The 14046-nt window shown below is 47.6% G+C and overlaps 1 protein-coding gene and 1 pseudogene across 1 annotated transcript; both read left to right on the plus strand.

Annotated features, from left to right (window-relative positions):
- Nucleotides 1-2750: 2750 nt before the first annotated feature.
- Nucleotides 2751-13594, plus strand: Prox2 (prospero homeobox 2). Its single transcript, XM_038337717.1, has 5 exons — nt 2751-4006; nt 6977-7007; nt 8666-8776; nt 12161-12355; nt 13409-13594. The coding sequence occupies exons 1-5, from the start codon at nt 2751-2753 to the stop codon at nt 13592-13594; spliced, it is 1779 nt and encodes a 592-aa protein (XP_038193645.1).
- Nucleotides 9527-11347, plus strand: LOC119819489 (annotated as a pseudogene).
- Nucleotides 13595-14046: the final 452 nt, after the last annotated feature.

Raw genomic sequence — 14046 nt, forward strand, 5'->3', positions numbered from 1 at the left:
TCCACAGTGCTAGGAGTAAAGGCTTCAGCTACCACAACCCAGATCTTTATTTTAATAATTTTACAAGTGTCTTATTCAAAATGAGACTCGCCCAATTAATGTGGCCGAAGATCCTAACTTTGTTAGCGGTGTATTCCCCATGATATCACTGCACACACCACTGCCCTCTGCTCCTTAACAGAGCATGGGGAACTTGAGTGTCTCTACCTGGCATCTGGCAGCCTGGTGGAGACTGAAGCCAAGGGTAGATGTCACTAGCAGGCCTACAAACCAACAAAAGAGGCAGCCTCAGATGACAGTGGGCAGAAATAAGTCAGCTCTCCACTGCCAGGAGTGTGTGTGTGCATGCTTGTGCACACGAGTGCATGTGTGCACGCATGTGTATGTGATTGAACCTGAAGTTGACTGGTTCCGCTAGACTGCCCAGCCAGCCAGTTCCTCCAGATCCTCCTGTCTCTGCCTCCCCAGCGGTGGGATTATAGATCCACACCGCCATAGCTGGTTTTTATGTGGGTGCTGGGGGTCCTCATACTTGTGTGGTGAGCACTTCACTGCTGAGGCAATCTCTTCAGCCCCTTCCGCCAGTATTTGGTTCAAGAGGGGCAAACAGGAATGGATGTTTCTAGGAGGGAAATTCATTTATCTCCTGTAGAAAACAGTGAGAACTAGGAGCTGCTCATGGCGTCACAAAGCCCAAGGGTACTCATCTGCTCTCCCTCATCTGTTAGAAGCCTCTAAGTAGACTTTGAGTGGACAGAACATTTCTGGGTGACTCTCCCGAAAGCAGCTCCCTTCTTATCTCTTCTCCCAGTTCCTTCTTTCAGTGCTTTCTTCACGGCAGGGTTCACACCCAGAAACAGCCTTCTGGTCCCCTCCTAGACCAACAGGATCCTAGCAGCAGATCGCTAGCTGTTGTGGAAATTTAGCAGTCATTTTATCTGTTTTTTTTTTTTTTTAAATCCTTTGACCTTGAAGAATCCTTGTGGAATACAAGGATTCTTTGTTTTCTGTGATTCGTAGAATTGCTTTGCTGAAGGGTATTGTAGCCATCCCACGACATTGGTCACAAGACACCTCAGGCACACCTGAGGCTCTTGCGTTGTGTATCGCAAGTGTTACATAATAAAGACTAAAGCCTTGAGGGCATGGGATGTTGTCCTTTAGTAAACCGCGTAAATTAGCTTAGGGACCTTGGTATGAGGAATATTTTGTGTAACAATTAATAAATAGGCCTTTGTAAGGCTGTTTGGAGTTCAGGTCCAGCAGAAGAGGCTGGACCTTCTTGCTGCCACATAGGTCTTAAAAGTTTATCTTGGACTGCCTTCTTCCTTCAGCCACCCGGCACCATATGGTACACCCCAGTGCGCTCCCCGACAGTCCGTCTTCAGCCCTTCCACTGCACAGGAGGCCTGATCCGAGCAGGGGCTCCATAGTAGTTGTGGAATAGATAGTTAAGTTAAAAATGCACCTTCTGGGGCTGGAGAGATGGCTCAGCAGTTAAGAGCACTGGCTGCTCTTCCAGAGGTCCTGAGTTCAAATCCCAGCAACCACATGGTGGCTCACATCCATCTATAATGAGATCTGGTGCCCTCTTCTGGCCTGCAGGGGCACACAAGGAAGGAATGTTGTATACATAATAAATGCACCTTCGGATCTCAAGGTTGCAGGACAGTGTTTCGGTCAAGTAGCAACGACTCAAACTTGTTTCAGATAAGAATCCTGGGTTCAGGTGCAGTAGCTCCCAATACTTGGGCACCAGAAGCAGCAGGATTTCAGGGTCAAGGGCAGCATATAGTGATATGCTGTCTCATAAAAAAAAAAAAAAAACCAACCAAATCTGGGGCTGTAGCTCAGTTGGTAGTGCACACACATAATCCCAGCGCTCAGGAGGTAGAGGCAAGAGGGTCCCAAGTTCAGAGTCACTTTCAGCTACAGAGTAAGTTCAAGGCTAGCCTGGGCTATGGAAGATCCACTGCCAGGGTCCTGTTTATTCTAACTGGACCAATGGACGTTGCTGTTTTAAATGAGAACCCAGGTGACACTGTTGCTTTCGTTCCTTCTGGACGTGACCAGGCTTATTTTGACATCAACCTGCCACTTCCTAGTTGTTCCAGAGCCCAGAGCAGCTGGATAAGCTATTCAGTTGGCCACCATCATTAGCTGTTGTTTTTGACACAGTCTCACTGATGTGGCTCTGGCCGTCCTGGAACTCATTATGTAGACCGGACTGGGTTCCAATTCACAGAGATCCATCTGCCTCTCTCTCATGAGAGCTGGGATTAAAGGTGTGCACCACCACATCCTACTGTCATTATAATTTATTTTTCTGCTCCGAAAGATATTCCCCACCCCCAAGAGGTTCACTTTTGGAAGTTTCTCAAAGTGGCAACTCAATGAATATGACATGGAGCTCATTGGAAAATGCGGTCTCTTCCCGGTTCCAGATTGGCCTGCACTGAAATCTTGGGCTTTACAAGCTCCCAAAGTGATTCCTTTGTATATTCAAGTTTAAAAAAACATGGCTCCACTTTGTTTTCTTCCTGTCCTTCATTTCAGGAGACTGGAGACTGTCCCGAAGGCTCCGTGGTTCTGGTCTTTCTGAACCCCCGAGGCAGCTGATTCCCACCGCTCTGAGTGTGAGGCAGTCACTTCAGTGGGTCCGTGCACCTCTGGCTGCTCAGTTCAGCAGAGTTCTCAAAGGCCCTGAGCTCCTTCAGGACGCTCTGCACAAGTGTCCTGGGAGGCAGGCAATGGATCTACCTCCTGTTTTGCTTTCTTCTCAGCCGCAGACCTGCTCCCACCTGGCAGAAACCTGCATGGAAGGCGAGAGAAGCCCACCCACAGTAGAGCTGGGCAGAGACTCCTCTTTTCCCAGTGGTCAACTGCCCAGCTCTAGCGTAACTGACTCGGATTGGTTTTGGAATAAGCACATCCAGGCAAAGAGGGCCAGAGTAGAGACTATTGTCCGCGGCATGTGTCTCTCTCCTAGTCCCTTGGCATCGGGCAGTGCGCGAGACAGGGAGCCTTCATGCTATCCAGAAAAGGTCCGGGAGCGGAAAAGAAAGCAGAGCCTTCCGATGCACCAGGCTCCCCTAAAATCAGGTCTTGTCTGGGATCGAGCATCCAAGAAGGGGGGAACCCGGGTAAAAGAGCAGCTCCATCTACTGAAACAACAGCTAAGACATCTCCAGGAGCATGTCCTACAGGTTGCTGAGCCCAGAGCACCTGCGCAGGGCCCAGGAGGTACTGAGCATAGAAGCCCCACGAGGGCAAAGCCGAGGAACAACTCCCTGTCTAGCCCCCGGACCATGGAGAGCAAACCCCAGCCGAGTTCTAACAAGGACATCTGTGGAGCAGTAAAGCCCAGAATGGTTGAGGTACAGCAGGCGGAGGAGGCCATGCTCCATCCTTCTGGACCACGGGCTTTAGTGGAGACGCTGAGGAAAGAACTAAGCATGGCCATGTCCCAGGCTGTGGACTCAGTATTACAACAGGTGCTACTGGATCCACCAGGCCACCTCACCCAGCGGGAACCCAGCTGCCTGGGGATAGCATCAGAGGGCAGAAGCCAGCCTTCACCTCCAGGGAGGAGTGCCTATCAGCCCGCACTTGCTATTGCCACCCTGCCTAGGAGGGTCCAGGCACAAGCTGGGGTGCCCTTGGGTAATTCATCACGGGCTACACTTCTAGATTCTCCTATGTGTCCTGCCTCTCCGAGAGCAGTTCCCAAACCGTATCAGAGTCCCCTGTCAAACTGTCCCTTGACAGCTGTGCCTTCCCACATCTGGGAAAACCAGATTCTTAGCCAGCTTCTGGGTCGTGGGCCCGAAGGCCATTGGAGTGGCAGCCCTCCCCAGAACTCGTCGCCAGCCCAAAGCCGTACCTCCCCAGAGTCTGCCCAGCAGCCTTGGGGTTTGAGCCAGCAGCAGCTCCCCCTGTCGTTCACCCCTGTCCACCTGGAAAGCCGGCCTCTCCTACCCTCTGTTGAAGATGGAGCCTGGGTGGGGTTGCCAGGGCGTGGCTGACAGGAGTCCTTTCTCGTTCCATTCCACAATATCCTTTACTGCTCATGGTGCATCATGGTCACCGCCCAGAGTAAACAGGAAAACCACAATTGAGGAAAGCAAAGTGGGGACAGATAATCCGATGGTATACGGGAAATAGCTCTGGTTTTCCCAGTGTCTTTAAAAAAACAAACAAGAGAAAAGGGTCTCACTCTTTAGACCAGGCTGGCCTGGAACTTCACTAATGTAACTTCCAAAATTCCAGCTGGCCTTGAATCTTGCAGTTCTCTGACTACTGCCTCTAAAGTGGTGGGATTTTAAGTATGAGCTTCCATGCTTGGCTTCTCAGGGGTTTACTTAATATGCTTTTGGCCTTTCCTTTCCTCGTGCCTCAAAGCCTATTAGTTTCATAAGCAAGTGGAAGCCGTGTTTCCAGGATTTAAATATGATAGGGGGGTTCTTTGCTTTATACCCAGCAGATTCTGCCATCAACTGACTTGTATCCTTTGGGTCTGAAATGGTTTGTTTGCTGGCTTATGAACTCGAGGTGGGCTTACAAAAAAATAAGAGAAATGCCCCCACCGAGGAAAGAACTCGATATAATTGGGCTACCAGCTGCCATTCCTCCCAGGCAAAAAGGGTTAAAGGAATGACCTCATCTGACCTCTGTTGACAAACCTCAATAGTCCCTAACACAGAAGGTCTGCAAAGTCCAGAGTCATGATACAACACATAAGGGACCAAGAACTAAGGCGTGAAAGGGTAGCTTCCCTCAGAGAATTGACCCCTCAGAAGCAGCTGGAGGATGAGAGCCTTCAGCTTAAGAGATGGCTTTCAACTGGGGGGGGGGGGGCACAGACCTTTAATCCCAGCACTCGGGGCACAGAGGCAGGCGTGATTGGCTGATGATCCCTGAGTGTGAGGCCAGTCTGATCTACAGAGTGAGTTCCAGGACAGCCAGGGCTAAATAGAGAAAACCCTGTCCTTGGAGAGAGGAGGTGTGGGGTGGGGGTGGGCAGTTTGCAGCTATCAGAGATGGAAGACTGGTCGCACAATAGACACATCCTACTCTTTGGGAAGCCCAGGCCATCCAAGCTGGCTGGCCAGCAATCTGGATCTTACTCTACTATAGGACATGATTGTTAGGCAGAGCCCCCTTCTTTTCTTTTTTCTTTTCTTTCTTTCTTTCTTTTTCTTCCTTCCTTCTTTCCTTCCTTCCTTCCTTCCTTCCTTCCTTCTTTCTTTCTTTTTTGGTTTTTGAAGACAGTGTTTCTCAGTGTTGTTCTAGCTGTTCTGGAACTCACTCTGTAGACCAGGCTTGCCTAGAAATCAGAGCTTCACCTGCTTCTGCCTCCAGAGTGCTGAGATTAAAGGTGTGAGCCACTACTTGCCCAAAGGGAAATTGTTTAAAATTAGAAGAAAATGTAGCTTGAGTAACTATTTGGCCAAAATTCTTAGGGCTGAAGAACCCCTTTTCCCAGCAGGCACCCTGCTTTTCTTAGCAAGATGTGGGCAGGAGCCTCTCACTGATTGCATGGAAGCCCCGCCTTCAGGTTATTGGTGTCTGACGCTCTAGGAATAGTCCTGTTTGCCTGGTGGCTTCAAGGCTTTAACCCTGGGGACCAGCACCAGCCCTGTTCCTTAAGAGCTATGAGCGGCCCCCTGCTGGGATGTAGTGGTAGAAACACCTTAGAGCTCAGGCTTTCCTGGAAGGTAATGAACATTTTATTTTCCACCACTCCCTCTGTAGGCAGTAAGAATATCCTTATCCAGACTGGAAATAGGAACTTCTACCTGCCTGGACCTTTGATATCACTGGCTTAGACTCCCTATTAAAGACCGTCCTTTAAAAAAATTTTTTTTTAATTATTTTGTTTTTTTGAGACAGGGTTTCTTCGTGTAGCCTTGGCTGTCCTGGAACTAGCTCTGTAGACCACGCTGACCTCAAATTCACAGAGATTTGCCTGTCTCTGTCTCCTAAGTTCTGGCACTAAAGGCGTGTTCCACCACCACCCGGCCAAAGGCCCTGCTTAAGAAGACTCATTTGGGACTGGGTAGGTGGCTCAGTGGGTAAGAGTGGTCACTTCTCAAGCATGAGGGCTTGCGCTGGAATTTCCGGTATCCACATAAAGAGCCAGGCATGTCTCACACGCCTGGAACCCGATGGCACAGACAGGCGGGGCCTGCTTGAGAGCTTGTTAGTCAGCTAGCCTAGCTGAAATGGTGGGTTTCTGCTTCAGTGAGAGATCTCCTCCCCCACAGAAGACAGCCCTAGCCCAATCCTGATTCCAGTGTCAGAGTACAGGAGATGTGCTTTGCAATGATCTGACTCCCAGGAGCATTCTGTCACCTTTTCCTCCAATTACTCCCTCCCCTTGCAGCCTCTATGGGACATGAAAGCCGCACAGAGTAGGCTTCTTTAAAAGGGAGAAGTGTGCATTACACCATGCCGGGCAGGGTAATAATGATTGGCAGTGCTTGCGGGTTTCCTCTGTGGCAGGTGGACCACATAAACATGCTTCCCACCACACCGTGCCACTCTAAAAGCTCAATGATCAATTCAAATATTTTTGGTGGCACAACCAACTGGAGGCTATTTATACACTTTCTGCCATTCAGCCCACTTCCATGTTAGCCTTATTTATTTTTATTTCTTGTGTTTTCTCGTGCATGTATGTCTATATGACGGTGCTAGATCCCCTGCAACTGGAGTTAAAGACAGTTGTGAGCTGACATGTGGGAAGTGGGAATTGAACTTGGGACCTCTGGAAGAGCAGCCAGGGCTCTTAAGCACTGAGCCATCTCCCCAAACCCACATTAACCTTTTATAAAATAACTGAAATTCTGAACTCAGAATTCCATTTGGCCCAGTGACTCACATCAGGGCTATGGCTGAGAATCAGGTATCTAAGAGGCGAGGCAGGAGCCAGAAGCAAACTAACTTGTCCAAGGTCACAAAATAGGCAAACGAGGATGCAGGATTCACACCCAGTATCTAATGAAGTTTTAACCACTGTACATTTTAGGAAGAAGCCACCGGAAAAGTCAGGTGACTTCCCAAGGTCATACAGCTAATAAGTGGCCAAATCAGCAAACTAACTTGGGATTTTGGGTTTCCAAATCCAGAATTATTTTCACAGCTTTTATGAACCAATGGGGCAGTGGGAGGGGTTTTCCACACAGCAGATTAGCGCCTGGGCCATCTACATTCAGTGGATTTGGTTTCTTTTGGTTAACTCGAGTTTTCTTACTGGGATTGCTGTCATACAGCTACAATTAAATGGACGTGATACCCAAGGTTATTCGTGGAATGCTTCTTAGCAGCCTTGGACTGTCCCTGCTAACTCTAGACATTCACATGCTTAGGGCGGCACCACAGAACCCCTCCTATTGTTAGAGAAGCACATTCGTCTTCATGGGGAGGGGTGGCTTGAAGTGTCGTTTTCTGTATGTGTATCTGACTTAGTGCTGGCCATACCCTCACCCCTTTACCATGCTACTGGGATGGGTGTGTGGAACCTAGGTAAGATCAAGCCCTTGCCCGCAGGGAGCTCAGAGCCTCAGTGGGGAAGACAGCACTTGTAGTGAAAGTTCCAGTGAGTCTAAAATCATAATAGAGGTTTGTACAGGGCCCGTGAGTCCTGGCTAAGCAAGGCCTAATTCTGTAAGGAAAGCTACCATAGGACACCGAGCTTCTGAGCGCAGTTTAGCAGATAATAGGAAGTTCTGCCAGGTGCCAGGAGGGGCACAGATGTAGCTCAGGACACAGACTTCTCTACAGAGCAAGAGCTCTGTGGGATCGGATACTCTGCCTGGCTAGTCAGGAGACCACTGAGGCGACCCCTCTTACTCATGGGAAACTGAGGTAGAATGAAAGGGAGTCCCTACCCGAGGCTCCCAGGGCTCTGTCTGTGGCACAGCTGTCTTCTCCCGCCGTTCTGAAAAGGCACACAGGCTACAGGACAAGCCGTAGGTGTGACTCTCACACACCAAGACGCTTGAATATTGTGCAACCTAATGATGCAGACGGCTCCCAGCTCACCTGATCCATTTCCAGAAAAGAAAAATACGGCAAAATCCCCATTCAGTCAAAATAAATAAATAAAAATAAAGCAGAAACCACAAAGAACAGGCAATCATTTCTTGAAAAATCTGACAGAATTATTTGATAAACTGGTTTAATATTATTATTAATTTGGAGTCAGGCTGGGTGACCTTGAACTTCTGGTCCTCCTGCCTCCACCTCCCAATTTCTGGGATTCCAATCGCGCACCTATAACTTCATGATTTTGTAGTAACAAAATCCTCTTAGACTGGGTCACTTGCCCTTTATCACCTCTCCATCCAAAATGCTGTCATCTTAGAGGCCAGCATTGGCTTGGCTCTGCAGGTAGGTTCAGGACAACCTTCTGGTAGTTTTAGTGGAAGGGCTGAGGCTACCCCCACATCTCCACTCCGCTTCCTGCCACAAAGGCTGCTTTCCCTGGGTCGATGGAGAATCCCTGCTTCCACAGTCCCCTGTCACTCTGTAGGGCTGGTGCTTCCCACATGACTTAGAGAAAGTCTGGTGAGTTTTACAAATGTTCCCCATGTTTGTGGAAGTTCCATCAGCCCAGAATGTAAGCTGGTGCTTTAAGATGTTCTTTTCCTTGACACCAAAGCACATCCAGGAAGGCCTGAGCCCTGGTCACTTGAAGAAGGCCAAACTCATGTTTTTCTTCACACGGTACCCCAGTTCCAGCCTCCTGAAAGCGTATTTCCCTGATGTCCAGGTAAAGTCACACATTGTCTCAGCCTCTGTGTAACTCCCCAGCTGTTCTTTGCCCAGTGTGAGGCAGGTCCTAGGTCTTCACTGCCCTCCCTTCATGAGATTGATGGGACTGGTGCAATTTCTAGTTCTGAGACTGTCTGGAGAAAATCATGGATCTCCTTATACTACGAAAAGGTGGGTTTCAGAATGTTTAGGCCTTTGAGCAGTAGATAATCCCAGAAGTGCACGGGAAGTTTAAGTATGGGAGGAAAATAATAGTATTGGGTGGACTCTTTGGTCTAGTAATTACTCTTTGGTGGGGACCTTATCAAAAATAATAAATGGGGTTGAAGGTATGGTTAAGACCACTTGCTGCCCCTGGAGTGGATACAGATTTGGTTCCGGGCACCCACATGGCAGCTCACTGCCATCTCTAATTCCATTCTAATTCATGGTATCTGGCGCCCTCTTCTGGCCTCTGCAGGCACTACAAGCATATAGTGCACATACACATATATATAGTCAAAACACTCATACACATAAATATTTTTTTAAAATGGGGTTGAACCCAGGGCCTTGGGAATGGTAGGTAAGAGCTCTACCACTGGGCTATGGCCCAAGCCCCATTTTTTTTTTTAAAGAAAAAGAATGGAGTTCAAGAAACCGAGAAGGGGAACTGCTGACATTAGAATCAACTCTGTGCTAAATGCTCTGTGGTGTGAGAGGCTCGGGGTACAATCCGCCAGGCTGTTTTCATGGATCAGCTCTAAGCATGAAGTGCAGTTCAGTCTCCACGAGTGGTGCTGGCCGCTCTCCATGTAGAAGATCCCTGGACCTCACCCCTCAGACCAACAGAGAACAACCTTTGGAAAGCCAAGTAAAAACAAACCTACAACTGAAAGAAAAGTCTCAATATTTGGTAAAAGGACTAGTGGACACTGATCCACGATCGTCAACTTGGTATATTTTCCAGTTCTGGAAAAAAAACAAAGAAGAATCCAAGACTACTTAATGGCAAAGCGTCATTCAGCAATGTATTCGACAGCTAAGTTTCTTACAGAAAATGGATATATATAAAATGTATCCATGAAGTCTCTACAAGCCTTATCAATGAAAGGTTTCCTAAAGATCTTTGCCTTTCTTTATGGCTTCCTGTGTCCATCATATGAATTTCCTGATACAAAATTTGAAGAGGTCCCAAGAATTTTTAAACACCTTGGGTATCCCTTTGCACTGTCCAAAAGCTTCATGTACACAGTGGGAGCCCTCACACCGTGGCAGTCGTGGTGTGGCTGACAGACCGCATCAAGACTCATACTGCCACGAAAGGAGGCTCACCTTTATTTGATGACGGGCAGCCTTGGGGAGAAGAAACTGAAGATGGAATTATACATAATGAGTTGGTTTCGGACTACACCCTAAGATGCTATGAGGGTTTCATGATCAGTGCTGGCAGCTTTGAAGAGATGACTGCAGAGCTGCAGTCAAAGCTGAAGAACTCATTTAAGGTAGATGCATCCAAGCTGGAGTCATTGGCAGCGAAAAACAGAGTTCTAAATGAGCAGATTACAAGACGGGAGCAAGGAAGAGAAAAAGAACCAAATCATCTGATATCATTGAAGAAACTGAAAACTTCCTTGCAAGCATATGTCCAAAAGCATAAAGCATACATGAGCAGTTTGGAATTGCATTCATCCATTCTAGACCAGACATTGAGTGGTCTTGATGAAGAAATTGATAGAGTATAACTAGAATGTAAAACAATAAGACAGATACAGAATAGGCTCACCTATAGAATATTGTTGATAACCAGAAGTACTCAGTTGCAGACACTGAGAGAATAAATCATAAAAAATGAATTGCTGCAGATCATGGGATTGCAGTAACCAGAGACCTAGAGGCTGAACAACAAACGCGGACGGAGGTGAAGGGGCGACTGGAGCACAGCTAGCAGAGTACCACAGGTCGGGACAACAGGAAAGCTTATTCCCACGGGTGCTGACAATTTCAAAGGTTATGACTTCAAAATTATGCTTAATCCCGAAGTTGGTGGCAAATGCCTTGTCAAATACAGGGCTCGGTGTATGTACCTCTCAAAGAGCTCCTGAATGAAAGAGAGGAAGAAGTGAACAGAGCTCTAATTAAAAAGATCGGCCTGGAGGATGCTTTAGAACAACCAAACGCCATGAAGACAGAGCAGAAGTGTGAGGTGCAGAGGCTGGACAACCTTTACCAGCAAAAAGCTCAGGGAGCTGAGGAGGATGAGAAGCGTGCCAGGGAGCTTGAACTCCTGGAGAAACACCAGTGAAGGAGGGCCTCGGCGAAGCCACGGATGCGCTGCGGGCTTTCCAGGTGGAACACCAAGTCGTACTAACCTCAACTGAGGAAAGGGGAAAAGTAAGGAATGACTTGCAGCATCTTTTAGAGATGATTACTACACATGTAGGGTCCTAGGAAGAACATCTTGAAGAACAGATTGCTAAAGCTGACGAAGAATATGAAAAATGCATGTCTGGAGATCTCTTGGGAAATATCAGAGATCACAGAGAAGTTTAAGAGTAACGGTGCTCTATTTAAGGCTCCTGGTGAATGAGGATAAACTAATGGTAGCTATCTTGTATCTGTCACAGATATAACATTAGCTGAAAATATTTATGTCCCAAAATTATGGTAACTTGGTAGATTAACTTTGTAGGTATAACAGACCAGTTAATGAAGTACATTAGTAAAGAGGAAAAAAGAAAAGGAAAAAAAAATGAAGCACAGTAAAAAAAAAAATGTGTAAAATGTAAGGAGCTTGGGATGTAGCTCAGTGGTACAGGACATGCTTAGGATGCATAAAGACATGGGTTTGACCCCCACTCAAAATACATAGAAGACACCAAACTAACAACTAGATGGCTGTGTCTCAAAACCAAGTGGAAGCACATACAGATCAAGTGTGCTGGTGAGGTAAATCAAACTTCATGTTGGAACCAAACCCTGCCTGTGCCCACAGGGGGTTTCTGAGATCCACTACTCCTAAGCTGTGGGGCAAGGGCTCTTATCTCAGTCATGAAATCCCTGCAGTAGACACTGACTCACATCAGCTCTGCAGCTCCCTGAGCCACACCCTTACCATCCCCCTTGGCCCCTTCCTCCTCCTGTTTCTGGGGCCCAACCCAAAGTCTTGCTTAGACATATGGACAAAAGCCCAAAGGTCTAGCACATAAAATCTATTTTCTGGTGAGGGTAGGAGTTTTGAGACTAACTGCACAGGGTTGGCCAGCACCTGTGGCTCCTTTTCCTGTAGTAAAATGGTTGGTGGTTGAAGCCATTCACATTGATCCCAGGTTGGACACTGACAGTTGTGACTGTGAGCACCCCATGACAAATGTCTGACTTGATGAACCCCTTGTTCACACAGTTCAACCGCTGCATCACCTCCCAGATGATCAAGTGGTTCAGCAACTTCCGTGAGTTTTATTACATCCAAATGGAAAAGTACGCCCGGCAAGCTATCTCAGACGGTGTCACAGACCCCAAGATGCTGGCGGTTCTCCGTGATTCAGAGATTTTTCGAGTTCTCAATACACACTATAACAAGGGAAATGACTTTGAGGTAAGTCAATGCACTGGGTCCCCTGAGATCTGAGATGCTTTCTCTGAATGGTTGGCTAAGAACATCCCTTCTGGGTCAAATGCTGGGCTCTGTTGTAGCATCTACTGTTTACCTAGCTTTTCTGACAATTTCTGCTCTTACTAACACGTGGTTCTTATTATTTTCTCAGTTCTGTATGTGTGGCAAATTCAAATTCCTTCTGGATATAACAAGGCTGAAGAATTCTAAAACTCTTGGGGCCTCCGTGAAGGTGCACAGTGGTGCCTTAGAGCCTAGATGGCGAGTGGCATGGGTAGCCATTTGGCTGCTCTCTTCCTCTTCAGGTGCCCAGTGTGTCTGGTCACAGGCTGCATTTCTTTCTTCTTGCTTTTCTCACTGTGATCACAGGAGTTTATGGATTCCTTCAAGAGTGTAAAGTCTGCTGGTTTCCACAGCCAGAACATGTTGGAAACTGAAGGCTATCTATAGAAGAGGAAAGGGTTAGAGGGCAGCACCGTTCTACCCCACTGTGTGGGGACGGTCATTTGGTAGGCATTGGCAGCAATTTCCTACCCAAGCTGCATCTGAAAGGCCTGTGGGAATCCTGTCACCTATGGTGCTGGTTTGGGTGAAGGTCCCGGACCAGCCCCTTCCAATGGCTTTGGAAACAGGGATTTAAGTCCTTGGGATCTGAGCCCTACAGGATGGAGGGTGAGGCATGACAGTCATAAGCTTGAGGGCCCACCTTCTCACAACAGGTCCAGGGAAAAGAACGCTACTACCTCTCACTTCCCTTCAAGTCATTTCCCACGTATTTACAAAAATATGTCTCATCAGTGGAACCAGTAACTCCTGTAAGTCTCTGATACTTGCTCCCAAGACTGTTTCCCTGGATGGTCATCTAAGGTTTGGGTTTCACTAGGGAACAGGGAAGTTCTGGGCTGCAGAACCTGGGGTGGCAGAGCAGGGATACTCTAAGCCAGCAATAGGCATCACTGCCAGAGGGCTCGTCATGGTGCCAGCTCTTCCAGCCTCAATTCTTCCTTTTCTTGGGGGGTGTCTTTGGGGATGCAGGTCCCAGATTGCTTCTTGGAAATTGCCACCTTGACATTACAGGAGTTCTTCAGGGCTGTCTCCACAGGGAAAGATTCAGATCCTTCCTGGAAGAAACCCATTTACAAAATTATTTCAAAACTGGACAGTGACATCCCAGAGATACTCAAGTCTTCCAACTATGCCCAGGAACTGTTTCGAAGTTAAGATTAAAAAAAAATGAGGTCAAGTACAATGTCTTGTAATCCCAATACTTGGAAGGTGGAGGCAGGAGGATCAGGAATTGGACAGCCTTGGTTACACAGACAGATGATCAAACAAAAATGAGAAGACTGGCCCAGGATGGCCCAAGGGTTGTCATAAATGCCAGTCTAGCTGTAGTCATGTAAGAGGGCGGAAGAGGACCCCTCCCATGGGTACAATTGCCATTTTGAATACTTGTTTTCTTGTCCACAATCATCCAAGACTTAACCTTAATCACAGTGTATTCACTGAGACTATCAGTGTGTTGGTCAGTGCCACTGTCATCAAGTGCTGGGACACGGGTCATCCTGGTATTTCTGCAGCTCTACAAAGAGATTCAGAGCCAGGTGGTGGTGACGCACACCTTTAATCTCAACACTCAGGAGGCAGAGGCAGGTGGATCTCTGAGTTTGGGG

The sequence above is a fragment of the Arvicola amphibius genome, chromosome 7 (assembly GCF_903992535.2).
Source record: "Arvicola amphibius chromosome 7, mArvAmp1.2, whole genome shotgun sequence".
Classification (NCBI taxonomy): domain Eukaryota; kingdom Metazoa; phylum Chordata; class Mammalia; order Rodentia; family Cricetidae; genus Arvicola; species Arvicola amphibius.